Source organism: Siniperca chuatsi, linkage group LG8 (genome assembly GCF_020085105.1).
Source record: "Siniperca chuatsi isolate FFG_IHB_CAS linkage group LG8, ASM2008510v1, whole genome shotgun sequence".
Taxonomy (NCBI): Eukaryota; Metazoa; Chordata; class Actinopteri; order Centrarchiformes; family Sinipercidae; genus Siniperca; species Siniperca chuatsi.
The window spans coordinates 16,742,021-16,768,548 of record NC_058049.1 but is presented as its reverse complement, the minus strand read 5'-3'; the positions used below and the strand labels follow the sequence as shown (position 1 = coordinate 16,768,548).

Below are 26,528 nucleotides of genomic sequence, written 5' to 3'. Positions count from 1 at the left end.
AAAGCTTACTGTGGCAACATAAGTGCACAAGATTTGCCCCTCAGAATTATTCCCACTGTCTCTTCATCACCTACAGTGATTTACACCACTCACAGCATTTCACTACTGGGAGGAGAGAAAAAGATTTGAGGGCTATTTCTTAGTCCTCCAGGTTAATGTATGGCAAGAGACTGTACGTCTTACTCACTGCAATTCCATAATTAAATCTGGTGGCCATTAATGAAAGTGAGTTTGTCAGTAGAAAATGCCGTGGCAGCAGGCAGCACGCCTGTTGATTGTTCTGTTGAGCCTCTCCAGTGTGGGCTTTGTTGAGCAGAAATCAAATGGGCAGAAGAGTCATTGTTTTTCATCCCCCTCTCCAAAGTGATTGTCATGCTGAAGCACGATGAATCTGATATAAGTGAAAATATCTTATGTTCTGTCTGAGGGAAGCCGACCGCATTGCATTGCATTAGTGCTCAGTGAGCCGCAGGGGCCACAGTAGACTGTAATCACCATGGGAGACCAGGAGAAGTGCCCCACGAACCATTTGGACAGGCATAGCAGCTCAGGCACTGATGGAAAGACTGCTAGGGAAATTACCAAGTGCTTTACAAAATTTCACATGGAAAAGTATTATCTATCACCTCTTAGATTTACAAACAGAACGGGAAAATCACTGTGATGATACAATTAATTCATCAATGACTAACTAGTGGTGGAACGGAACTAAGTACTTTTACTTGATTACCGTTCTTAAGCACATTTTGAAGGGAAATATTTTACTTTGTACTGCGCCACATTCATCTGACAGCTGTAGTTCCTAGTTTCTTTGTAGAGTAAGATTTTACATACAAAACAAATGGCCATCTTAAATTGCCCAATAGTAGCCTATATAAAACAGTTCAAATTAGCTCCACCTCAACCAGCTACAACATTAACATGCTGCTGAAATGTTAATTCAGCCATCATAATAACCCAATAATAATAATGATAACAATATGATACTCTTAGCGGGACCATTTTTCATTATGAATATTTTTACTTTTCATACTTAAAGTATATTTTGTGGTACTTTCATACTTTACTTAATTACTTATTACTATTTCTTGTATTGTTACAATGTGGTATTGCTGCTTTTGTCCACCATTGTGACTAACTTTATACTTAGATTGCACATTATTCTCTATTTTACTACAAGGAAGATATTTAAATTGGTGGGATTCTCTATTGGGCTTTGAAAGCAATTTGAAAAATCAAAACAGAATAACATATTACCTTTATTGCACTATATGTGTGGGTAGTTTAATAGGGCCACTGACTCACCTTATGGAAAGGAATTTGAAGTGTCTGGACCTATAGTATATAATACTTTTATTTCACTACATTTGAAGTAGGTTTTGGTTCAAATATACAAAACTGCAAACAAATTACACATTATACAAATGAATAATTGCCAGATGATGTGACATGGGTGTTATTAAAAACAAAATGGAATAAGATAATAACAATATTTTTTTGTGGACTCAATTTTTCAATTTTTCGTAAACAGATTTCGAACTGTTGGTCAAAGTATGATTATAAGCATCCTGCTTTCAGTTGTGTTCATTGTAAGTTTGAGTTTTACATAGACATACAGTAGTTTAGATGATCGTCTCAGATGGAATAATTGTGGTGAAAAAGAGGAGAGGAAAGTAGAGTCACCTCCTGTACACAGGGCCCATAACACCTCGCTACCTACTGTTTGGACAAAACTTCCTTCATGTTCCCTAGTTTTGAAACTGCAGCTGCACGCCATCTGCAACTGATTTAGGTTTATGTATTACTGCCCACCAGTGTTGTCGTTAGCTTTCGTTTGACACAGTGCTCTGTAAAACAAGCCCACAATGTTCCACATAAACAGAGGACATCCAGCGTTAAGGAGATTAATTCTTGATCCGTGAAGAACAGGACCTTGAAATTGACATGCGGTTGCCATGGCGATGGAAGCACGCTAATCCAAAGTGCTCCACAATGTTAACAGACATTTAGGAAGTTTGTTTTTTAAGCGGAGACACAACCCTGTATATCTAAAGACTTAAAGGCATTTTTATAAATTAACGATAAAGAGACTCAAGGGTAGGAGCCGGGGGTTGCAGTAAACATCTGTGGAAACGCCCATCGCCTCCTAACGGTCCCAGATTTATAGTGGGGAGTTTATTGGCAGTTAAAACTTTGCGTCGAGTCAAGGTTAACAGAACGACCAACAGCAGTAACGTTACCGTTAACTAACGTTACATACCGGTAAATATGAAGAGTCCCGGACACGAGTACAGTATTTTTGTTAGAGAAAAGAGGACACTCTTCTGACTAGGTAACGTGAATTACACCGAAATATTTTCTAGGTTATCGCTGCTAACCGGCAGTAACGTTACTTTGGTTAAATCAATGCAGTGGCTTGTTAAGTTAGCTAGTTAGCGTAACCTAACGTGTCAAAGTTACCCAAGTTAACCTAACGTTAGTTAACCTTAGCTAACGTTATTTCACTAGTTTCAAAACAGAATCAGTTTTATTTAGTATAACTATGCCTCAGTACTTAGCAAGGTCACAATGTTTGCTAAAGTGATTGTTAACAAAGTTAGATTTCGAAAGTCAGATTTCATGCAACCTGGTAAGCTAACGTTAACCTTAAATTAAACGAAGCAAAGATAATATAACCCATAGTAAATATACCACAAATCAAAATTTGAAAATTATACATTTTACATTATGGCTATAAATGTTTTGAGTGTAATTATTTGGATGACATTTGGCTCGACATGTATTCACAAATGACTAATTTAACTACTTTAACCTAATTACTGTATGCCTAGAAATCTGACGTACATGGTTAAAGTCAAGTGAAGTCAATTTGATTTGTATTGTCAAAAACCACTAATTCTTTTGTATGTATGAGTGGTTTATGCATTATTTAAGTACTCAAAGTAAGGATTTTATGGTGTGTTTTCAGCTGTCAGAGAGAAAACACACATCTGAGAAGATGGTGAAAAATAAAAATATTGGTGGGCGTCCCAATCGCTCTTCCACATGCAAGACAAAAAAGGCTGGCTCCCAGGTTGCAAGCAGCAAGGACCTGAGTCCTCTGGATAACCCAGCCGACAGTGACATCCATGCTATTTCTCCAGAGCTTCAGACCACCGGCCAAGGTCAGCTGGGCTTTCCAGACAGAGCCTACCTGCTGGCATCAGTCATCTTCCAGAATAACCACCTGGAGAAGCCTCCTGCCCAGCGGTTGGTGAATTATGGCAAAGAGAGAGGGCTCCCATTACCTGAAGTGAAAGATGAGGAGTTGCAACGTACAGCTTATGAGCTGGCCTTCAATACACTTAAATGTGAGTGTGTAAGTGGCTGGTAGAGTGAAGTTGGTTGGATTTGTTGAACCTTTTGTCATTACTGTTTTTCACCCTTGCCTTCCTTCTTTTTTCTGTCAACCTTGCATGTATGTACATATCCACACACTTTATACACTTACGTTGTGTGTTTTGGGTGACTTTGGAGTGAGGACATCAGCAAAGGTGTTCAGCAGCCCCTATTTAGATTCATTTCAGGTATATTAAATTGTAAGTAAACCTATTTGATTCCAGGCAAACAAACAGCCTTTTGAAATGAGAATGAATAACCCTGGGGAAGTTAATTGACAGGTAGAATTGGATATAGATAGATTGATGAAGGGCAAGTAGAAGAGAAAAAAGTGCTTGAATGACCAGGGGGAATTTTGTGTGATGCTACAAATCAATTTGGCCCATAATCTGTTATCTGGGACTAGGGTGGGGTCTGGGTGACCGAAGTCACAGGGGTATAATCACCATGGTGATAAGGGAGGGGAGGTGAGGCGACTGTCAGTGCAGGAAGATGGCTGGAATCGATTTAATGCCTTCTTAGTTGATGGAGAGGTCAGGTAGCAGGAACACTCTCATTGCCATGAATGATATTCTTCCTTCTAACTATCCATCCACTGAACTTGGATAAGCCTCAGGCCTACATGTCCCACAATTAATGCAGATCACCTAAAAATATCCATCATCACAAGCCCCAGCACCTTGTTGCAGTAACCTACATTAGTTTTACAGCTGTAGGTCATAGTACTTCCATTACCAGGGGAAATCGACTAGATTGCAAAGGATAATAAGAGAGAACTTAGGGATCTTATTGCCAGGACATTGTCTTGATTCATCACCCTTTTTCTCTCTCTATGAGAGTATGCCTGTATACACTAACCAGCATGAGGAATTTGCTATTACTCTAGGCACATGAAAACATGTTAATTTGCTCAAGCGCATGAACTTGAGCTCTACTTGGCTGAAAATGGCCTGCTTGAGCTTAGAACAATTACAAAATACTGCATTTCTTATTCAGTTTAATCCCCTTTTTGTTCTTATTTTAAAGACAAATGTTCTCAGTCTTATTGGTACTATGTTAGTACAGTTCCTCTCTACAGGTCCCATCCCCCACATCTGACATTTCTAGAATTAGTTCATTTGTAGAATTTCAGCTAGTGGGGTAACTTAAAGAAAGGAGGAGCTACAAAAGCCATCATTGGGTAGCTTACAGGATTATAGGTAGTTACCTGCACTTGTGACATTATTCCTGATCTTTAATTATAGGTTTTTTGATATGGACCATGGTTTAATAGAAAAAAGAAGTAGGAGTTTCCCTGTATCTGAGGTGAAATCAGTTTCCATTGCTACAGTTGGTGTATTTACACATAAATTGACAGTACATCAAGTTTGTTGTTTGTTGTTACTCAAGAAGAGTGGCTTGGTACAGATTGTTAATGAAACTCCTGTGATAGAGACATGATTGTTGACTTACCTTGATCACATATGTATTTTGGTCACATGTTAGATTCCCTAGCGCTGTCTGTGTGGTGAAATTGGGTGCAGATGAAATGACACAGCCTGGAAGCCAATGTTAATCTCTCCTCTTCCTCCTCCTACGAACAGTCTGACTTTTGGTGCAGAAATTGATTTGCTAGTGACACACACCCCTGCTGGCAGTCACACACACACACACATATACACACACACATGCACTGCCTTAGGAATGACTGATCCAAAATTGAGCTGAGGTCAATTGTTAACCTAAAGAAGAAATGCTTCAGCAGCGAAAAACATGCAGAGAAAAATGCCAATGAGCTTTGGTATTGATCTTGTGATTATAACTCTTATCTGCTTAAAACAAAAAAGTCGCTCAGTAAGCTCCATATCGGTGGCTGAGGACACAGACTTGTCTGTTGCTGTCAATACTAAAATATGGAGCAAGAGTTAGTGATGATGTTTACCCTGGTGTAGATTTGACATTTCATAGACAAAGACGAAGCTGAAGTTGCCCAAATGACAAATATTAGCAGGCAAGTCCTTTCTGCTTTCCCTTCTGTGTGTCTCCTTCACTTCATTCTGTCTGTTTTTGATATCTTCAGGGCTTTTCTATTTCTTTGACCTTTCTTGTCTCTTTAAAAAGCTGTTTTTCATATCTGAGTGACTGTCTGCTTGATCACTGACTTAGAGGCAGTTTATGTTGTCAAGGTTTCATTTCTTGTAGCCTCATACCTTGTGGTCTTAGTGCTTGAGGTATGTGCAGATGTTAAGCTATTTAAAGTAATTTTTGTGTCAATTTTTCTAGTAAAAATGTAGTTGACCTTGTTGCTGGCCATGAGAGCCCCCCTCCTCTTCTCCTCCTCTTTTCCTGCGTCCCTCTCTCTTTCAACTGGCTACTCCTCTGAGTATATCTGCCTTATTGTCCATACTATCCAACTGGGCTGCCATTTGCCCTTGTCAGATGACTGTGGCTGCTGTATTCTCTGTGTGCAACTAGAAAGGTTCTTTGGACCACTTTGTGTTAGGCTGGATTTAGAGCATGACAGAGGGAAAGACTTTTTTGTCCTTGACCACAATCAGAGCAGCTACCACCAGTATGCCTCAGCAAATATTAGATTGTGCAGGTGGTTATATATAATATGTAAGATAGATTTGCCATTTAGTCCAAAAGTGATTGTATAACTTGTGGCACGTACCTTTTTGGCTGGTCCTCTGTTAGATTAATGTGCGATTGTGTGTACTGATGTGGAACATTGTGAGACAAAGACCTGGCTGAAGAGAAGAGGAGCCTGCATTCAGGTCTGGCTCTTTTACTAAGGATTTCTTTGACTACAGTCACCATCAGTCACTGCTCATTGTGTAATACCTGGATGGAAGCCACAAAACACACAACCTCAACACGAGTCCTGCGATAACTAGTGCCTCCTGCTGGTGTAGAACAAATTTCTTGTTAGACTGATTTCAAGCCATTTTTTTGCATGTCAGCCTCTAGAGTCAGGAGTTCTGATTTCAGAAATTCTGTCATGTCTCACAAGTAAAACCCAGGCACTGTGTCTGCTGTGTAAAGATGTCTACTGTAAGTGATTTATAGCTGAATTTTCTCTGTGTGTGATTTATAGCATGTGGAAGACTATGACCTCTACACACCAAACCATTATGGTGATTATCTCTTCAGGGCTTATCTTTAAGGCCTTCTGTGGTAATGGCCACTATTGTAAACCCCACTGACCCGTATCTGCTATAAATAAGACCTCTGCTGATGATATGCATTTGTTTCCTCAATTAAAGATAAGCTCTTTTACATGCAAACATTTATTTGTGTACCTGGCTGTTTGCGTGTGTATACTGCATGCAGATGTGTGTGTTTGTCCTGCCCTACACGCTATCCACCCAGTGTGCATTTGGCTGAGACCCAGAGTACAGTTTGGCATGATTTGTGATGTTGTGATAAGTTAACAGCAGTGTCTGTGGTTTCCATGGTGCCTCAGTGAATGGGCTCTGATCTGGGCTTACCTCCTATTTTCAGCTTAAGAGGCGTGTGTGTCAAGAAGAAGAGCTGACCAAGAAATCAACCACACACGTGGTAGACACATACGGCACACGCATATTAATGTTAAAACCGTGTTTTCACACTTACACAAACACCTGCACCTAATTTCCACCTTTTATTTACTCCTCTGCAGTAACATAAAGAGGCTTTTTCAACCTCACTAGAAACACATCCACGTTAGAGAAATTATCCTTTTTCCCATTTCCAGTGTGTAATGAGCAAACACTGTACCTGAAGAGAGGCTTTGGAAGCAGCTGTACTTTAATCCTAACATGATAAACTGGATAGTGTTGCCGTCTCTCCATCTCCCTCATATTGAAAAGGAGAGCCCACTGTTCACAAATGGGGATGGAAGGGATAAGTCTCTCTGTGTTTTTATGTATATTTCAGAGAGAAAGTATCCTGTCGACTAGCGAGACAGTTGCTGCCTTCATGATATGACAGCCATGGCATGGGGATGAACCACATAAAGATATCTGATAGGCAGCTCTCACCACTTCACAGTTCATAGTTACCTTTTTCAGGCAAATAGGAAGGAAAACTCCCTAAAACGTAACAGACAATAGATCCAATGTAAGTTGTATAATAAATCCTGTATCTGTATAATATAAAAGTGTAAACTAAGACAACTCATGTTTGTCCACTAAATCACCACTACATAATTTATAAGTAACAGGTGTTGAATAAAATAAAGAAGATAACAAGAGCTATACAAACACAGTCTAGTCTGGTACGAAATACATGTGTGCATAATATATTTGGTTTCACTGATGTTTAGATGTAGCCTGTTTATTACTTCAGATGTCATTAATGTCATTAGTCCTTTGATTACACACAGCCACTCACCACAGACGCAATAAATGAAAGAAATGAGGTAAATGAAGAATCAGATTAACTCTAATTAAGCATTAAATAAGCATTTAATCACTGGAAATTAAGCCCCCCCCATCTAATTGAATTATTTTTTCAAATTAAATCACGATCATTTGGGGTGCCTCTAGGAGCCTCTCTTGCTCGTTGTCTTAATCTCTTTTCTCTCTTTTTTCTAGAGATGTTTTCATCATTAGATATGGATTTGTCCTTCGTAGCATATATTTTACCAGTTAATGGATAGGAGTAATTTGTTGTGCCTCTATCTCCTGCTCCAAATGAAAGAGTCGAGATTGGTTTCTAGGGATAATTAGACACTGATATAAAAGATGGCACTAATATGCATCATTATTACTCAGACATGTAATTAATAATGGAAATCCCCATTACTACATTTCCATCCTTCTACCTAACCTTGTTTTACTGTATTTCTGCACAGATCAAGAACTGCTGGAGGACATCATGATTGACAGCTGCTTTTACCTCACTCAGCCAATGGTAAGTGAGTTCCATAGGAGCAGTATTTTTTTGATAAACATGTTTAATCCCTTGGTGTATGTTGGCATTATGTGACAGGCACATCTTTAACTTTCAATTTGCTGCTGAAAATCCTTTTGATTCTGAGAATAGCGAGACTTAAGTTTTGGAGTTTACCATGCTAGTCCTTTGTGTATAGCTTTGTTTACCTCGTGCTGTTTTCCTTAACTCTTTCACTCACAATCCTGTGACAGTGCTTTACTCAGTGCTGTCCAATATTCATGTCCTGCTGTTCATACTCCACATACTCTTTGTTCTGTTCTCTAGACCTCTAATCAGTAACATCAATATTGATGTATTACACTGATACACTCCTTTCATCAACTCACAAAGCACCTCGTGTCTTTTATATTCCCAGTTCTAATCAATGACAATTGCTCCCTTTGGAGTAACACATGTAAAAGGTACTATGTGGCAGAATGTGCCTGGTCGTGTCTTTTTCTTTATTGCTTTTCTCAAACAAAACACCCCATTAATTAGTGATGAAATCAGAATGCCGTAAAAACCCAGGGGCAGTGAGTTTAGATGTGGTTTAGTGTATTCTGCACAGTGCCTATCCTACATATGTCCTAGAACCAATGTGCTGAATGCTATTAATAATACAAATAATAATAATAATAACTTTATTTATATAACACCTTTCAAAACAAAGTTATAAAGTGCTTTACAATAAAAAACAAATAAGATCCAGAACTTAAGATATAAACATGATAAAATAATTAAAACAAATACCATCAGATTAAGAAAAAGCCATACGATAAAAGTGAGTCTTAAGAAGAGATTTAAAGGACGATACTGTGTTTGCCTTTGCCTTAGTAATACTAAGGTTAAAAGAAAGATTCCCAGCACAGCCGTGAACCTGCAGCTGTTAGACAGTAAAAGAACGCTCTGCTACTAAAATGAAGAGGTATCCGGGAGGAGATTGGCATGTACTTTTGCCCTACTTTTAACACTCCACATAAAAGAAGCTGTGGAAATAGCAGGGCTGCTCTAGCAGCTTCTCTAACAGTCTGGATGGTGATAAAACATGCACAGAGCTAGTCTTTGTGCACGTAGCTGGAAGAGAAGAAGAGTAATGAAAGCAAGAGGTGGTGAATGTGTAAACCGAAAACAGAGCTGTCATGGAGCGTACAGATTGTAGACAAGCAATGTCTACTTCAGTGAGGGCGCAAATATATACAGACACATTTATACACATGAATGTGTGTTTGAAAAGCAACCCCCCCGCCCACACACACACACGCACAAACACGCACACACACATACACTCACACTGTAGCCTTGTGAAATATGGCCCTGGGTGAAATGAATGGGTCTCCCTATGTGTTGGTGGCAGGTCGTTACTCTGCATCCCTCTAGCGAGACAATAAAGCCCAGACACAATGAGACAGTCTTTAGATTTCACCTCCTTTTACACTGCTGGCATCTATAAAGTTCAACCTTGATAGAGAGAGGAGAAAGAGGTGGGTGAGAGGGAATAATCAGCCTGGAAAAAGGGGGGTACATGAGGGGAAAAAATGAGAATGAAAAATTAAGATATAGATAGTCTTGCGTGCTGAAAGAGCCTGAGGCACATTTGATCACAATGGAGAGGGAAAATGAAGCCTAAATCCTGTGGCGGATGGAAATAGCCTGAGTGACAATGTAGATTTGAGTCAAGCATATTAGGTACATTGGCACATTTAACAAAAAATAGGTCCAAGCTCCATGTAAAATGAGCCATATGAAACTTTAATTATATCTAGACTCTACTTTTCTGTCTAATGTTAAAAATCAGCACTGAGAATTAGTCAGTGCTACATATTTATGTTATGTATTGCAATTGCCTTATCTATAAAACTCAACTCACAAGTCTCATGATACCTAATTGAATTTATCCCCTAGCCAAGTTTAGCATCTTTAGCAGCTTGGCATCAACACTAACATTATTTCCAGACCCAGCTTATGGTCATGAGATAAAAGTGAAAATTAGTTAAAATAAAGTGAGACCAAGTCAATGTCCTATTTCATAGACCTGCATCTGAGGTGACACTGGGATGTTTACTGTAGACCAGTTTCCCATCATGGGCCGCTGTTGCCAGGCAACTTAATGACTGGGAATTTTCCCACACCCAAGGGTTTAACCTTGGTAAAGGGCAAGTGGAACTTTAGGGAGAGAAGACAAGGATGAGAGAGGAAAAGTGGGGTGCCACAACCTGTCTCTGAAACCGACCTTTCCAAAAATGAAGTGAAAGCCTCTGGAATGAATAATAAGTGCTGGCTAATTCCTTAGCTGCAGCATAAACCCTTGTAGCGTTCTAGCTTCTCGGCCCATTAGCCCAGTAGTGATGATGTTGCAAGCTGTTGCTACTGTGGAACACCATCTGCCACTAATGGTGCCCTCCCACCCTTAGGGACAGAAAGGTGGAAAGAGAAATAGAAAGAGAGAGAGAGAGAGAGAGAGAGAGAGAGAGAGGGGGGGGGGACATCGACATGGAAAGAAAAAGAAAGAGAGAGAGGGTAGAGAGCTGAAGGGATATAGATAATTGTAGAGGAGGAGAGGTAACATAACTCAGGCTTTCTCCTATGTTTTATTAAGTGGCAGCAGTGGGGGCATGGCAGGACATCCTTGAGCTACTGTGAGCTACTGCAAACTGGATCATTTAGTCTCTCAATCAATACAGATAAATTGAATCACTGCACTGTACCCCTCATTAGATAATCAAAACAGAGCAATCACCAGTACACTGTTACCAAATTTCAGGTTTAGTGTGTTGTTTTGGTTTTGTGCACATGCACATTCTAGATATGTACCATATGCAGCTGACCTTTGAGGTGTAATTCACTAAATAAAAGCTTGTGTCCTAGTCATGTCAAAATTAGAAATTTGTCTATTAAGCATGTAACATCTATCCTTGTTCCTCATTTTTATTTGTTCTCTTTTTTAAACAGAAGCCACCAATTAACTGTACTTTTTGTTCTTATGCTCTAGCCAGATGATCAGATGAGCCTTGTTGCCGTCACACTCTATGACTTCCAGGACAGAAAGTTCCTCCCACGGGAACACCAGGGGGAGGAGGAGGTCATACAGGAAGTTAGAGATGTGGAGAACTACCTCCTCAGGTAAGGAAAGTAAAATAACAAGGAGAAAACGACAAAAAAGAAGATCCCAAACTTTAAGTATATTTTTCTTTTGTATGTGTTGTACGTAGGTTTAAAACCAAGCTGGCAGCCTCTCTGGCCCGCTGCAGGATCAAACATGATCTCTTGTCCATTGAGTATATCCTGCCGGAGAGTGTGAAGACGAAGCAGGAGAGATCAAGCAGCCTTCCACTTTACGCATGGGTCAACACACTGAAGAGCAGGTCAGCTGAACACACGCAAACATACACCACTCATCTCACCCACTCAGAAGCAGATAATGTACACCTGTACATGCACACCTGTGCACACACAGGAATGCACTGTCAGCATATATGGAGCGTGTGCAAGCATCTACACACACACCTACATCTACACATAGACCTTTAACTTGGGGTGCTGCACAATGTTTTATGGGCCAGGCTCCCAGCTGACATCCAATTAAACCACTAGACTATGTGTGTGTGTGTGTGTGTGTGCTAATGTGTGTTCTTGCACTCACCCTGACAGGCTGATTCAGTTAGGTGTAAATCCTACTGCTGTGGACAGATTCAATCAGCAACAACCCTCAGCAAGCTCTGGGACTGTAAAGGTCACCTGTTGGGACTAGTGGTGTGTGTATGTGTCTGTGTGCGCATGTGTGTATCTTGATGGCTTTTACAGCACATTTTACTGTTAAAGTCTTTTAAAAGGCCATATAGCAATTTTACACACTATTATTATCTACGATGACAGTCCACTCATTCCCTCAACCCTCTGGCCTCCACTAATCTGCTCTCCTCTCTCCTCTTCTCCTTGGCTTCTAGCCTTGATGAGGTCCAAAGTGTGCTGAAGAATGCAGGCTTCTCGCAGGTGAAATCGATTGGGCAGCTGGAGGGCCCTACCTTCTGCCAGGATCTCCACTGTGGGGATATACTGGTATTCCCTGCTCAGCTGAAGGCTCAGCTGTACTCCACCAGGCTGCTTAGCGACCACAAACTCATCATCCAGGTGCACAGAGAGAAGAGGTTTCTCCCTGTAGACTTTAATATAGCTGTGGAAATCTGTTCAGACCCATCAATCTTCTCTGATATTTATGATATCACTTTGGTAATGGACTTGCTCAAATTGATTATAAGACTGAGATCCCTTATGCCAACTAAGATTAGTTTGCCCAGATACAAATATTTCACATCAATTCCTCTCATCTGACCGTACTTCACTTTGAGCCATAAAGAATTCTCCAGTCTGGGAGGGGGCGAGCGGTTTAATCATTTAATTTCTACTCCATTAAAGTCAAGCTGCCATACAAACTGTAAGCAGCACACATCACCACAACACAATTAAATCAGATTTTGCAGCCAAATTCAATCAAATATTCAACACCACTGCCTAATTAATCACTTCTCCCTCTCTCCATTTTATGAGCCTCCATCACACTTTCTCTCCACTATTTTTCTGTCTTTTCAAATGTCCTTGTTCTTCTCCTCCCTGGTTTGTCTTTCCTGACAAACCCTGTGATCTGGTTACTAACTACAGAAACTCAAGCCAGCCCAGTGGTTTCACAGGGATACATTCAGCACTATTTCCAGAGGGGACCCCATTGATTTAAGGACATCTCTGTTGTAATCTGACTGCACTGTTACTCTCATTCTTTCTCTGTATTCCTCTTTTGCTCTGTCTCCTCTTCTTGCCTCCCCTCAGTATTTGTGAGATTTGTGAGAGTGTTGCTGCTGTGCAGAAACCTGAATCTAGAAGTCTTAAGTCTGTTGGTTTCTTTATCAAACTAATGCTTTTACTCGATGTGTCTGTAGGATAAATCTTGCAGCCTGGGCCCAAATGCAGTGTGCTCCCTGCTACCAGAGGAAGGAGATGTTCTTATGGTGGGCTGCTTCTCTGGCCCCACTGTCTCCCACACTGCCTCCTTAATTGCCGAGAAACATAAAGCCAACAGCAATGACAAGCCAACAGTCTACGCTTGTGTCAGTGATCGTACGAACGCTCAGAGGTCGGAGCTACAGCAGGCCGTAACTGCCATGGGCTGCAAGAGTAGGCATAAAATGGATGTGTCCATGAGTGCATCTGTTTGTGTCTTTGTATGAGAGACAAAAGAAGAGCTAGATAGAAAGCAGAGAAAACAGCTGTCTATTTACTGTATTTGTTTTCTTGACTCCATAGGCTATCTTTGTCTTTATCTGTCTTGAATAGAAGAGATAATAGGAAACTGAAAATTGCCTTTTGGCCTTGTCACACTGGTCCACAATTTTTTCAAACTGACTGGCTCTTTTTTATTATTATTATTATTTTTTTTAGCAAATGACCACTTTGGAAAAATAACTATTATGGTAAAAGTGAAATGACTAAATTTGATCAAATGTGGCTTTTATGTGAGCTGACCAATTACAACAAATATTTGGGGTATTTTGAAATGTATAGAGTTTTGCAACAACTAGAACAAAAATTGGAAGTTGTTGTTGTCAGCAAATTCTTAGAGACTCTTATATGCAGGCAGTGTACTTTAAACCAGACAATATCTGCTGAGATTCTGAGCTGTATGTAAATATGATATGCTGATAGGGGCTGCCAGCTAGGCTAGTCATTAGGGAAACAGCTAAGTGCATGTGACAAAGCTGACATTTTTATAATTGCAAAAGATGCCCTCAGGCAGGCTATTTTTCTACAAGAAATATAGCGGGACATTGTGAACAGACTTTAAGCATTGAGCAAATGTGTGTTTGTGATTATCCGTGTTATCATTTAACTCTATGTGCATTCTGCTCAGATGTGAAGCTGATACCAGAGGACTTCCAGTCTTTGGGCTGTGGTGACAAGCGACTTCAGAAGGTGCGCGTTATCCTGTTGATCCCCAAGTGTTCTGTATCTGCAGTCAGCAACCCGGTCGAATTCATACTGCAAGAGAATGGAGGTACATAGCGATCCATGCAGCATAGCCATTAAGTGTGGATTTCAGAAATACATGTTGTAACCTAGTCTACATTACACCCTGTTGTGTCCATACTGAAATAGAACATAGTTTCATACTGTTGGTTAGTCTAAAAAAATCAGGATGCTGTGTGTTCAGTGTACTCACAACATCTTGAGTTCATACTACATGACAATGAGCACACAAACTCATATTCTGTGAATGCAAAGTATGCAAATTCCTGACCCTGCATTATTCTCCCTACTACTTCTATACATTCATAAAAAGTCTGTTAGAACAATATGGAAGTAAATGTTTTGTAGCAACAGTGTCATTTTAGGTTTAAAGCAAAAAAATATACTAAGCAATGATTTAATCCATAAATATAAAATAGAACAATTTCACATCGAACACTTGAGTCTCAGAGGTCCCCATTACTTGATTACTTATGTTTAAACAGAAGATGTAGAGCATTACTTTGAATAACTATTTCTATTTCATACATTTTACTACTATGTTTGATCTAGTTTTAAAGATAATTACTGATGATCCACCCATAATCCTCTCATAGGCTGCACACCCTAACCCTTTAACAAACCTTCAAATCAAGTTCTTCCATCTACTTATTGCTTATATATATAATCCACACTTACACACAGCACACTTCTAAAAAAGAGATCAGTTCATAAAACACAGATTCTGCTCTTTTGAAATGCTTCTTCGTTTTCTCAGACACAGACCTGCTGCAGGACTTATCCCAGGGCTCTGTAGCCCCGAGCAAACTCGAAGCTCTGGTAGCCCAGCAGAGGAAGGATATTGATCACGCCTTGAAATGTGAGTGTTGAACCACCTGCTCTCATGTTGACATGTGTGCACACACACACACATACGCACCATATGAGCTCAGTCTCAAGCGTGTAGCCTCTCTCACCTCTCTGACACAATGAAGCTTATACTTCCTAATTATCTAATCTTGTATGCCATCAGACTGAAGCCTGTATTACCCTGGAAGATGGTCTGAGTCTTAATTAGGAATGCTAATGTTGATGTGTGCTGGTCAGTCTGCTGCAGGATTCCTCGCATATTTTAAACAAGTGATTCTGTAAAACTGAATATGACAGAATGACCTACTTTGTTAAGTCACATCATATTCTATTGTATACAGATGTTACAGTTCTGTTCTGCAGTCAGTGTTTTTCTGCTCAGTTGTACTCAATACTATTGTATTCTGTACTATTGTATAAACACACTCATTAGCCTCAGTCCTTCTTGTATTGTTCAGTACTATTCTTTCTGTGTTGGTCTGGGTTATGTTTGTCGTGCAGGTGGAGTCTTTCTGTTAGGGGCAATGAAAACCAGCTCGATCGGCCCTGGTCTATGTTTTTGCCAGTGTAGATACTTTCTAATAGGACTGTTAATTAATGGTGGGTATGTATTGAGTGCCTTAGCGTGGTTGAGTCGATGGTCTCATTTCAGTGTCTCTGCATAGACACGTACATAGACAAATACACACAGACTTACCAAACACATAGTTAGCTATAGTTATAGCTATAGTTTCTATCTCATGCGTTAGTCCTCTCGTCTTCTTGACTCAGTTCTACTTTCTTAGAAGAAACATTTCACATTTGTTTGGAGCCGATTTGCCACATCTGAGCAGGTTTTATTTGTTATCAGCTCGATGTTAATTGTTTCTGTCTGGCTATAATTAGTGAGCAAGAAAGAAATCAAAGCTCAAATGAAGGAAATCAAACGGCCGATAGCTTCACAAATCTACAAGCCAACAGCAGTTGAATAAGATGAGCCATGTACATACGTAAACAGTAGGAAGAAATTAATATTCAAGAACCCATTGCTTCAAAAAGAGCGCTTGATGAGGAGGGTGGCTCAGTTTGAATAATCAAATTGAATTGTCATAAAATGAGAGGAAGAAACTTTTTGACTGAATGCGTGTGTGCTTGTCTGTCCTCCTGCTTTAATTGAACATGAAATGAGTTTGTTGTTTTGGTGCTGTGTTCTCATGTCAATGAAGCAGCTATATTTTAATGTCTTGGTATTATGTGTCACAGTTTTTTCAGATGTATTTACATTTAAAAGTTCAATATAGTTTCAACACGCACACATCTACATGATATAACCTACATACAGTATATTGATACAATGCACACATTTTTTGTCTAGTCCCTAAGGTTTTGGCAGTGGTATACTCTACCTGCTCGTCATACCCAGAGGAGAACGAGGCGCTGGTGAGCAGAGCCCTGGAGCAAGCCAAGGCCAGAGCAGAGCAGGAGGGAGAACCAAAACAAGCCAACTTCAGGTCAGCCTCAGTCTCTGTACCTCAGTACGCTGGTGCACTTTCTGCATCTTTCTCTGTCATATTCTTTCTTCGTTTGTTTGCCTCACTGTCTGTCAGCCTGCTGGGTTGTTTGTCTGTCTCCCTTCAGACAGGCTTCTGTCAAAGGCTCAGCACACCTCAGGCAGGAACTGAAGGAGATTCAGTGAAAATATAATCAAAGATGCCATTTTATGTCTCTAAATGCTGTGAAAAGGGCAAAAAAAAAGATTTCCCGACAGGTTGCCTTCTCATAGACATTATATTTTTTTAATAGTGTTTTTTTTTGTTTGTTTGTGTGTGTGTGTTTTTGTGAGAATTTAAGACCTGTTGAAGTTTACCATTCCTGTAGACTTGAATATAGCAAGACTAACTCCTCTCTGCAGTAAGCCGGCTTGTTGTGCTGGCAATGCCTCAGGCTAGTATAAATAAAACATAAGTAATACTGGCATGGATCACACTGGCTTTACCTAGATAACTAGTGGACAAATGTGCATTTACATACTTAGTTAATGTGGCTTGCGTTAAGTTGTATTTTTAGCAGCTCTATGTGTATTTTTGTATACTGTATTTTACTGTTTGTGTATATATGTGTTTCATCTAGGCTTAGTCCCTGCCTGTTCAGCGTTCCTGACCATGCCGAGGGCCTGGAGGAAACAGACCCGTTCTTCATGTTGGAACCCTCTGAACAGAGCAATGGCTGCTTTCTGGCTGTTCTCAACAGAGAGGTAAGCATCACTTAAACAGAAACCTCACAGAGCAAAACAGTGGTTAATCTCGATTATTTGACAAAGAAAGGATGATATCTGCATCACAGATATTCACTATTTTATTTATCTCGACACTAGACTTATCTTTCTACCACAGGAAGTCAAGGGTCAATTTAGCGTTTTAATATTTTATTAAGTATAGTAGTGACCACAAGAAAGGAAGAGTGATGTAGGAATGCAGTCAAGCTGAAGTGTACATGTATGTAACATGTATGCAAAACACTGAGAAGGAACCACCGTGGCTCAAAAGCTGTGTTTCCATCAACGCATTTTTATGCACATTTTGAAGTATTGCATCAGAAAAGGTTGATGGAAACAGCAAAATTCCAAAAAAAACTTGTTTGTTTGAAAAAAAACTGTTTCCGGTTTGCGACCTCTACTTCTTCTACTCTGTTTATTACATCCATGAGTAACATAGCCTACACCGCCAACCTCTGTTGAAACTATGCTGTAGCCTAGTTTATTTGCTCCAGACCAGTTGATGGAAACGCACCTAATTCTTTTTTTGTTTTTCCTTTTTTGCAAAATTTTAAAAATCCGCTTCAAATTTGCTTGACAAGTAAATGGAAACACAGCTAATGTCGAAGCCAATACAACATTTTTAAGGTGCAGTTTCTCTATTGGCCTCTAGGTGCTGCCTCCAAAAAAACTGTAATAAGGAAGGATTGGTAAAACCTACAACATTTCTCTCATAAAGTGCAAAGTCAAGATCTTTTTCTGCAAGGTGTCATGGTCTATATGATCATTTTACTTCTTGAACAGAATCTATTGTCATACCACCAGTCCACTGCTGCTGCTGCTGCTTTCAGGCAGTGCAGCCAAAGAGACAAGCAGGGACAAATTTAGCTCGTTTAGCACTTGGCCCTGGCAAGCAGTCTGGTCTTCAATGACAGAAAAGTGCCAACATTAGGCCTGGACCTGACCAACGGCTTTCCCAGATGATGAGTGTTATTTGGCTGGCTTGAGTCACAGTTTGTTCACTGTTCAGAGTGCTGCAGAGAGAAAAGATATGCTTGAGTATAATTTCTTATACACATTAATACATGGTATGCTGTGCTGCCTGCTATCTGTCAAAAACAATTTATCCACTGGGAAACTGAAGCATGTTTGTCTTCGATGTATAGAAACAGATCCCTTTGAATGTCTTTTTGTTTGGGCAGAAAGAGGAAGGTAAGCCGAGAACCAGGCTACTGACATGAGCATCACAGGCTGTGACAGGTACTTGGTCAAACCCTTGAGACAAAAAAGTAGAAGAGGAAAGAGGTCAGACTGGTAGAAAAAATTAAAATGTTGGGTCACAGACGCAGGCGTCTTGTCCAAGTCTAATCAGCAATCAGAAAGAAAGTGTGAGATGTAGGAGGAGAAGGTGGCGGGATGAGTGTGAATGAATGGTGAAATGGGAAAAAGAATCAGCTTTAGAAATAGAAATCAGGTAAGTCAGGATGAGATAATAGGATGAGAGGCGTGAGAGAGGTTCAGAGTATGCAGTTAGAGCAGAGAGTTGGTCTTGGATTTCATTACCCAACAGAGAAAACAAGTAGGAGAATAGGGAGAAACCAGATCTAGTCCACTTTTTTGTCTGTGAATATGTCTATGGTTTATGAATTACGCTTGAAAATTATACACTGTAAAAGTGTCTTTGAAGGGATTTGGTTTTATTGTGGCATCTTCAACAATGTCCGTGTCTGAAAGGAGCTTTCTGATAAATTTTCTCTTTTATGAACACTAATAATTGGGATGCACTCTGACTCTCGCTTCATCATCTCTCCACTCTACTATCATCTTACTTTCTCTCTCTAACCCTCTCTCCTGCTCTACTTCTTTATTATTTTTGTTGTTGGTTGTTAAGTGAGATAGTAAGACTGTTACAGGAGGTTAGCCCAGCTCTAACTGGCTATAGGTGCATTGTGTTGCAGTGGATCTACAGGGTTGGTAAAGGTGCATTAGCAAGTCTCATCAAATGTGTGATCGGGCTTCCCCACATCCTCATAATCCACAACATAGCCACGTTTACGACACACTCCCTCACGTTATGAATTATGCTCTTACGCTTATGATGTGTGTGGGGTTATTAAGCCATCTTACCCCCACCGGGTGTGACGGAGCTCTCCCGCACTGTAGTGTCTGTTCCTCTCTGACCATCCATCATGTTTTATACCTCCACAGATAGGAATGAAAAGATAATCAAACTGCTGTAATGGTGCTTCAAACAGGATTTTTTTCTCCCTACCTCTAATAAACTCAGCTAATCAAAAGTTATTGTGGCACTTTGAAAAGCACCATAAAAATAGCAATTATATAAGTGTTTGAATGCTGTCTGGCTTACATCGACTGTCATAGCGGTGCCTAGTAAAGTTCTTTATGAGCCCTCATACAGAAACAGCTGGGAATAATAAAGACAGTCAAGTGATGTGTTTCTGGCCTAATTTCCAGGGGAAGCAGAACACATCACAAGTGGACTTTACTTTTAAGTCTGAAGGATGAATTATTTGACAAATATTAATAAGGGATTCAGAATCCTACACTTTTCACTTTGACTTTGTTTTCTTCATTGCTTAGGGTGAGTTTCAGAAATTTGGATGTAGTTGCTAAGCTCTATTTTGGACGGCTGTGGCTTGGAGGTAGAGCGGGTCAGCCACTAATCAGAAGGTCAGCGGTTTGATCCCGGCTTCCCCCAGCCCGCATGTGGAAGTGTCCTTCGGCAAGATACCGAACCCCAAATTGCTCCCGAGGGCTGTGCTTTCGGTGTGTAAGTGTAGTTTCTTTGTACTGATGAGCAGATGGCACCTGCCATCAGTGTGTGAATGTGATATGTAGTATGAAGCACTTTGAGTGGTCGGAAGGCTAGAAAGGGGCTATACAAGTATTTACAATTTATATTGGATGTAAGTATTGAAACAGAATGGGTTCAGCTCCAGGGTACACTGTGGCAGCTAAGTTTGGCGGTGTCAAAGGAAATGAGAGATTTACAGAATATGGCATAGTTGGTTAATGGAGATGGAGAGTGAGATTTACAGGGGTGAGGGGGGAGAAAGAGAGGCAAGGGAGAGTGTCTGTTGAATAATTCAGCGCCCCCTGTCTGTATGAGTTAGCATCAATGAAGTTCAGGGCGTCCACCAAATACTGCATTACAGCGGTGCTTCTGAAGCAAGTTTACCTGTGTGCACAGAGTGTATCAGCACACGTAATACATGCACATGTTCAAAATGCACACTCCTCGTATGCACATGCACACTTTACTGTATATATGCACACATACCTGTGTACATAGAATTACAGACAGCTTGTACAAACACATATACGCATTTGCATTAAAGTACAAGCAAGCACTTAAAAACAAAATACACACATAAACCCACACAGACTGCATATCTCCGTAGTGTACACTGTGCTTGTGAATAATTCAGGCGTTGAGGAGAGCAGTAGGCTGCTGTGTGGGCTGGTGCTGAGACAGCAGGTGACCCTGCAGCCAGCAGCAAGGACATGGTGGCCCTCTCCTCTCCTAGCGTCTCCTCTTGTCTCGTCTCATCTCATCTCCTCTCCTCTCCTCTCCTTTCCTTACCTCTCCTCTCTTTTCATTTACCAGTATTACATATGGCGTACAGCACCTAGACCATTAATTCTACTTTTTTTGTTATGGTAAATAAATGTATTTTTTAGTGTATCCATTAAATGTTGATTATATGATTTTGCTTAGTGGTTGAATAATGTGGATATATTATTAAGGTACTTTTTAGGGCAGATGAAGCATTGTATCAGCATACATTTCTGTGCGATGCCAGATTTCTCATTTAATATAATAATGTACAATATTCTTTTGATATTGTTTGGGTGTCCTGTCAGTTAGTGAGGTCATATGGTACCTGGAGGGCTGGCTGTATGCTTCATTATAAAAAACGTTTTATTCACCAATACATTTTTCACCCTATTTGGTCATGTCTTGGAAAATAAAAGATATTGCTTTGTCACTTCTCAACAGCCCGAGCCAGTGGTCAAAGAGGCACCACATGAAGTGCTTGTCAGGGCAAATGCCAAAGGCATACTGGACAGGATTGGCTCCAACCAGCTAACCAGAAAAGAGCAGTATGGACATACCAACAGGATGACAAAAACGACCCATGCTCGCACCTCTCAGACCCACCTCTGTGTCAGTATTCAATCCAAAAACCAAGAGACCAAGGGCAGCAACAGTACTACTTTGTGTGGACATCAGGAATTTACAAACAGGCGGCAGTCATCACAAGGTGGGAATGATTACTTCAGTCCAATATCTTAAGGGGTACATACAGCTGATTTTGGTAAATACGCTTATTCGCTTTCTTAGTTAGATGAGCAGATTGATAACGCTCTCATGTATGTCCTGAAGCTACAGCTAAGCTATGCTAACCATCTCCTGGCTGTAGCTTCATATTTACACAAATATGAGAGTAGTATCAATCTTCTCATCTAACTCTCAGCAAGAAACGAATAAGCATATTTTTTTCCAAAATGTCAACTATTCCTTTAAGATTTGGCTAAGAGGAGTAGCAAGGAATAAAGTTTGGCTTGAACAGAAGTAGTTCAGCATGTAATGCCTTGTATTATTATTCCCCATCCTCTTTTCTCAATGCTTTCTGTACTTTGGTCCAAAAATCTGGTCCTCTCCCACCGACCTCTATCTCATTGTTTTTGTCCTTCAGGAAAAGCCCTGCGCTTGCAGGCCTCAAAGAACACAGTGTCCAGCTCTTCCTCCTCCAAACCAGAAAACAGCACACCCAAGAAAAGCATCACCCCTGTATTCAACACTACAACTTCCACCGCCACTCTGCATCCCGCCCCTCCTCCTGCTACCCCGCTGGCCCCGGTTGTCCGTCCCCGTAGAGCTCATCTGGAGGTGCTGAAGCCTGTGGTGCTCGTCCTGCCTCCCGTTCACTTCCCCAACTTCTTCCCACCTCAGCACAGCCGAACGAGATTCAGCCCCAGCTTCAACTACAACAAGTGGAGGACTCCAGCTCAGACTGTACAACTCTCCCGCTCCAGTGGTAGTCTCTCCAAGGATGCTATGGTCAAATCCCGGCCTCTGTTTTGAGCTCACCAACACAAAAAAGAAGTATTAACCTTTGTGCCAAATGCTTACCTAAATAAAGTCAGTAGTATCTAAATCTAACACCAACATGTATACAGCGTTATTGAACTGCCAAGTTACATAGAGCATGTGAAAATGTAAGTCACCTTAAATGCTTCTAGAGCCATTATTACTTTACAATGTCATTATCACAGTGTCTTTGCGTGCCATAACAAGAACAACCTTGCCATAGTCAGAATCTAATCAAACTGCATATATTTATAGGGTTTGGCCAATGTCATTTCACTGTCACTACATGATGAATAGCTATTACATGGGGTTCCACTGACCTGAAAAATTAAAGGACATATTCAAGAAGCTACTCCTTGCTCTTTTGGTAATGGATTTATTGTCACAACAGATTACATTTACATGGTGTAGAGATGAGTGAAGAACAGAACTGAAATGATTTAGAGCATCTCTCTTCTTTGTTTTGTGTGTGTGTGTGTGTGTGTGTGTGTGTCTTTTTCATTTAGATTGGACTGCATTCACAGAGTTCACGTCGAGTGCAGGTGGTGGCCCTGAGCCATAGGAGCAGTTTAAAGGTTTTGATAGCAGTGACAGCAGACGTTTTTACTGCTGTGTGTGCGTATTTGTGTGTGTGTATATTTTGTTTGTGAGTGGGAGTAGACTGGCTGGATTTACTGAGAAAGAGAAAATATAGTTAAACCTTACTGTCTGGCACAGATTTGATCTTTTTCATGCTGTCCAAGCAGGGCAAACACTATTGTGCACTACTGTTCATATAGCCAGGAGTCAAAGCCTGGATCTGGACTTTCTTGCTACCACATAAACCTTGGGTGTATGCATAAAGATTCCTGAGGAAATTGTAAAGTTTGAACATATATAATGTAACATTCTTGAGATTTTAAATTCAGTTTTTCTATAATGAATGCAAAAATTACAATCTTAACTAATTTAAAGCTTCATAATACATTAAAATATGTTACCTTTCTTTTGCAGATCTACTCATCCATCAAGCAATAGAAAGTAAAAATCGCTGACTGACAATCCTTAACTGTGATTCTGTAAATGGGGTAGAGAGTAACCTTTTTTTCAGATATGGGGTAGAAATAGGCCAGATTTTTTGTGCCAGTGTAAATCCAGTCATGGTCAAGTGGAGATGACTTGTGCTGAGAGCATCTATTTCTTGTCTGTTCACCACTGTTTTACCGAGACCCTTATTAACTCATCAACATAAAACATATCCCATCAAGAAAACATGCAAAATCAAACCCACATCTGTCTTATTTTCTGTCACCAACACCTCATCTCTCCCTCATATCTACAAGTAAGTTTTGTGCCCTAAATTCTCTCTTCCTACACACAATCATTTACATACACTTCATTATTACAATCACTGCATTCATCCTCAAAGAAGATGTTACGTTTTTTGTCTGTTTCAAGTCTGTCACACATCGAAGGGATCAAAACATTTCTATGCCATTTGGTGGGAGGGAGCACGTTGACAGGTCTTGTCTGTCTGGTCTTGGTTGCTTTTTTTATTCACCTGTCAAAATCCCATGAAAGCAAGACGACATCTTTTCTGTCCTGGAAGGCTCCCGCAGCTTGGCATCTCAGGTGAGCGCTTACTGTGCTGATGACTGTTTTTACAGAAGGGGACAGAGCATGAAAGAAAATTGAGTAATCAGTCTTAAAAGAAATTAGATTTTTTTTCTTCTGGGTTATCCTGTATCCTGTCTGTAGATTGGTTGATCAAGTAATCCATCTAGCTCACAAATCCACATACAGTAAGGGCCAATGAAGCCAGCAGGTGGTTTCAAAGGTCAAAGTTCAACCAATGACACCAGCTTTTTCATTCCTCCTCATGAAAGATACAATTTCTTGTTTTTTTTTATCATCAGGCATACTGGATGATTGCTCCTCTTTCCTTCATCTGCGGTGGTGTTTGTTAACATATATGTACATCATTGGTTACCATGGCTGGTACTGATTATGTGTTGTCGTGGCGATAGTGTGTGAGTGGCGTCCAGGCGTCGGCTGGGGGAGTGCTGTGGTCACTGGTGACGGTCATTGCTGGGAGAGTTCTGACGGCTGTTTCTTGGTTTTCAGAGTGTCTATGAGAGACTGGACGCCACGTTTCACGCTGGTGGTCACCCGGCGGGTCACCGAGTCCTGAGAGGGCGAGGAGGAGGAGCCAGCGCGTTGGGAGGGCGGCCGTGCCACCAGACACTTCTGATACCGCAGCTGAGGAAGAAGAGGGCAGGGTTAGATGGGTTTTTATTATTTGTGTTTTGGATAAAAAGGAAGAAAACATTAGGCAAGATGTATGTTGCCTGCAGTTTGTGGGTCATTTATTAAAGGAATAGTTTTTTACATTTTGGGAAAGTGCTTTCTTGCCGAGAGCTAGATGAGAAGATTGATACTACTCTCATGTCTATACACTAAATATGAAACTTCCGCCAGCAGCCGGTTAGCTTAGCTTAGCATGAAGACAGGAAACATCTAGCCTAGCTCAGTCAGTTTAACAAAAACCGGCACATAACCCCCCATAAAACTACGTCATTTTTACACTTCGTTTTTTGTATGGATTAAACAAACACGATATAAAGTGTTAATTACAGTAGTGAGCTTTAGAGATGTTTGTAGGCAGATTTGGTTATCTTTGGACAGAGCCAGGCTAGCGGTTTTCCCATTTTCAGTCTTAATGCTAAGCTAGGCTAACTGGCGGTAGCTTCATATTTACTGCACAGACATGAAAGCAGTATCAATCTTCTCATCTAACTTGGCAAGAAAGCTAAAAAGTGTATTGTCCAAAATGTCAAACTATTCCTTTAAATACAAAACCTTTTATTAAGATTCATTTAGGAATAGTTATAACATATATATTTAACATCACTTCATAACAAAATAATTAAACATGAACTTACCACACATGCTGCCTGCACAGCCTCAGAAACACTGCCTGCGTTGGGGTCGCACCAGAACACATGACATTGGAAATGCTGACTCCCAGTGTCCATAATGAAGGCAAATGTGTGCACATCCCGTCCCACGCCCATGAAGGACAAGAAACGGACACGACACTCCACCAACACCTCCTCGTCCTCTTCCTGCACAGACAGCCAAGAGGAGAATCAGATCTTTGCTAACTGGTCTATTAGATCTTCCTCTCTAATCGACAAGCACATTCACATCTTTTATTTATCTGTTACTCCTCAGGACAACAACAAAAAGTCCCTTGCCTTTTCTTTGATGACAGCCAGAGTGGTGTCAGCAATACTCAATATGACAGGAATCCAGTCCTCTTTGCCTGTGGAGGACATGAGGGTGTCTATGGCTCCATTTATGATATCCATACCTGAGGACAAAACAGGAGAGTCTGAACAGTGAAACAGTGTATGACGGAATCTATTACAGGATGCAAGTTGTGTTATGATGTGTGTATGGGTTTCAGTATTAGTTCAGGTTTACCTATGGGGCGAGACACAGACGTCATACCCAGATACAGCACATGAAACTTCTGCACCAACTCAGTCTTTGGCATGGGAAACTCTGCAGAGAGAAAACACACATACACACACTTTAAAACAACCGCACAGATCGCCCGTGGGGAAATTTATCACACAACATCTAACGCAAAGTTCCAAAAGAGAAGTCTGCACATGATAATTGGCCTACACTAGAGAAATAAACAAACACTGGTGAATATTTTAATATTTTAGGGTGCTGTTGACATGATTAGGGCATGAAAAATATATTCACACACAAGTATGCAGGATTTCAGAGTTTTCTGCATGAAAACCCAGCTGTGCCTGTTAACACAATGGCCTGTAGGCAGGAAAGATTGCTGTACATAGTGAATGAGGATGATCAAAGATGTTGTATCACCTGCATCTCAATCAGCACAGAAGTTAACATCATTTACCCTCAGGACCTCACTATTAACACACCATGCATTTAGCTACATAGGCTTGAGATTATTTGAGAAGGTAAAATGAAAAACACTAAAAGTGGTTAAATGTTTAACTACACAGTTTAAAAGATTGT

General features: G+C 40.5%; 2 protein-coding genes across 11 annotated transcripts in view; one reads left to right on the top strand and one right to left on the bottom strand.

Annotated features, from left to right (window-relative positions):
* The first annotated feature begins 1,961 nt into the window (after positions 1-1,961).
* On the top strand, positions 1,962-22,559 carry LOC122880058 (putative methyltransferase NSUN7). 3 transcript variants are annotated; one of them, XM_044204796.1, is made up of 13 exons: positions 1,962-2,332; positions 2,969-3,350; positions 8,195-8,253; positions 11,264-11,394; positions 11,484-11,636; positions 12,219-12,402; positions 13,206-13,440; positions 14,174-14,317; positions 15,047-15,148; positions 16,493-16,628; positions 17,248-17,371; positions 21,393-21,657; positions 22,093-22,559. In XM_044204796.1, exons 2-13 carry the CDS (start codon positions 2,999-3,001, stop codon positions 22,479-22,481), a joined length of 2,274 nt encoding a protein of 757 aa, XP_044060731.1. In that variant the 5' UTR covers positions 1,962-2,332; positions 2,969-2,998; the 3' UTR covers positions 22,482-22,559. The 3 variants fall into 3 exon arrangements, with proteins under 3 accessions (XP_044060731.1, XP_044060732.1, XP_044060733.1); XM_044204797.1 differs by having other exon boundaries at positions 1,964-2,332; positions 3,144-3,350; XM_044204798.1 differs by lacking the exons at positions 1,962-2,332; positions 2,969-3,350 and adding an exon at positions 5,248-5,368.
* A 288-nt stretch (positions 22,560-22,847) lies between these two features.
* The window catches only part of LOC122880057 (amyloid-beta A4 precursor protein-binding family B member 2), a 40,904-nt gene continuing 37,223 nt past the window's right edge, over positions 22,848-26,528 (bottom strand). For all 8 annotated transcript variants that reach the window (XM_044204793.1, XM_044204792.1, XM_044204791.1 and 5 more), the window contains 4 exons: positions 25,953-26,033; positions 25,724-25,839; positions 25,409-25,591; positions 22,848-24,725 (listed from right to left, as the gene is read on the bottom strand). In XM_044204793.1, coding sequence (XP_044060728.1) covers positions 24,549-24,725; positions 25,409-25,591; positions 25,724-25,839; positions 25,953-26,033 — 557 coding nt within the window. In that variant the 3' untranslated portion in view covers positions 22,848-24,548. The remainder of the gene's footprint in view (positions 24,726-25,408; positions 25,592-25,723; positions 25,840-25,952; positions 26,034-26,528) is intronic.

Bases quoted from the DNA above. Each gene is read 5' to 3' on its own strand.
- LOC122880058 (XM_044204796.1), top strand. From the start codon at position 2,999: ATGGTGAAAAATAAAAATATTGGTGGGCGTCCCAATCGCTCTTCCACA. The intron at 12,403-13,205 runs GTGCACAGAGAG...ATGTGTCTGTAG, and splicing joins ACCACAAACTCATCATCCAG to GATAAATCTTGCAGCCTGGG. The intron at 21,658-22,092 runs GTGGGAATGATT...TTTGTCCTTCAG, and splicing joins CAGGCGGCAGTCATCACAAG to GAAAAGCCCTGCGCTTGCAG.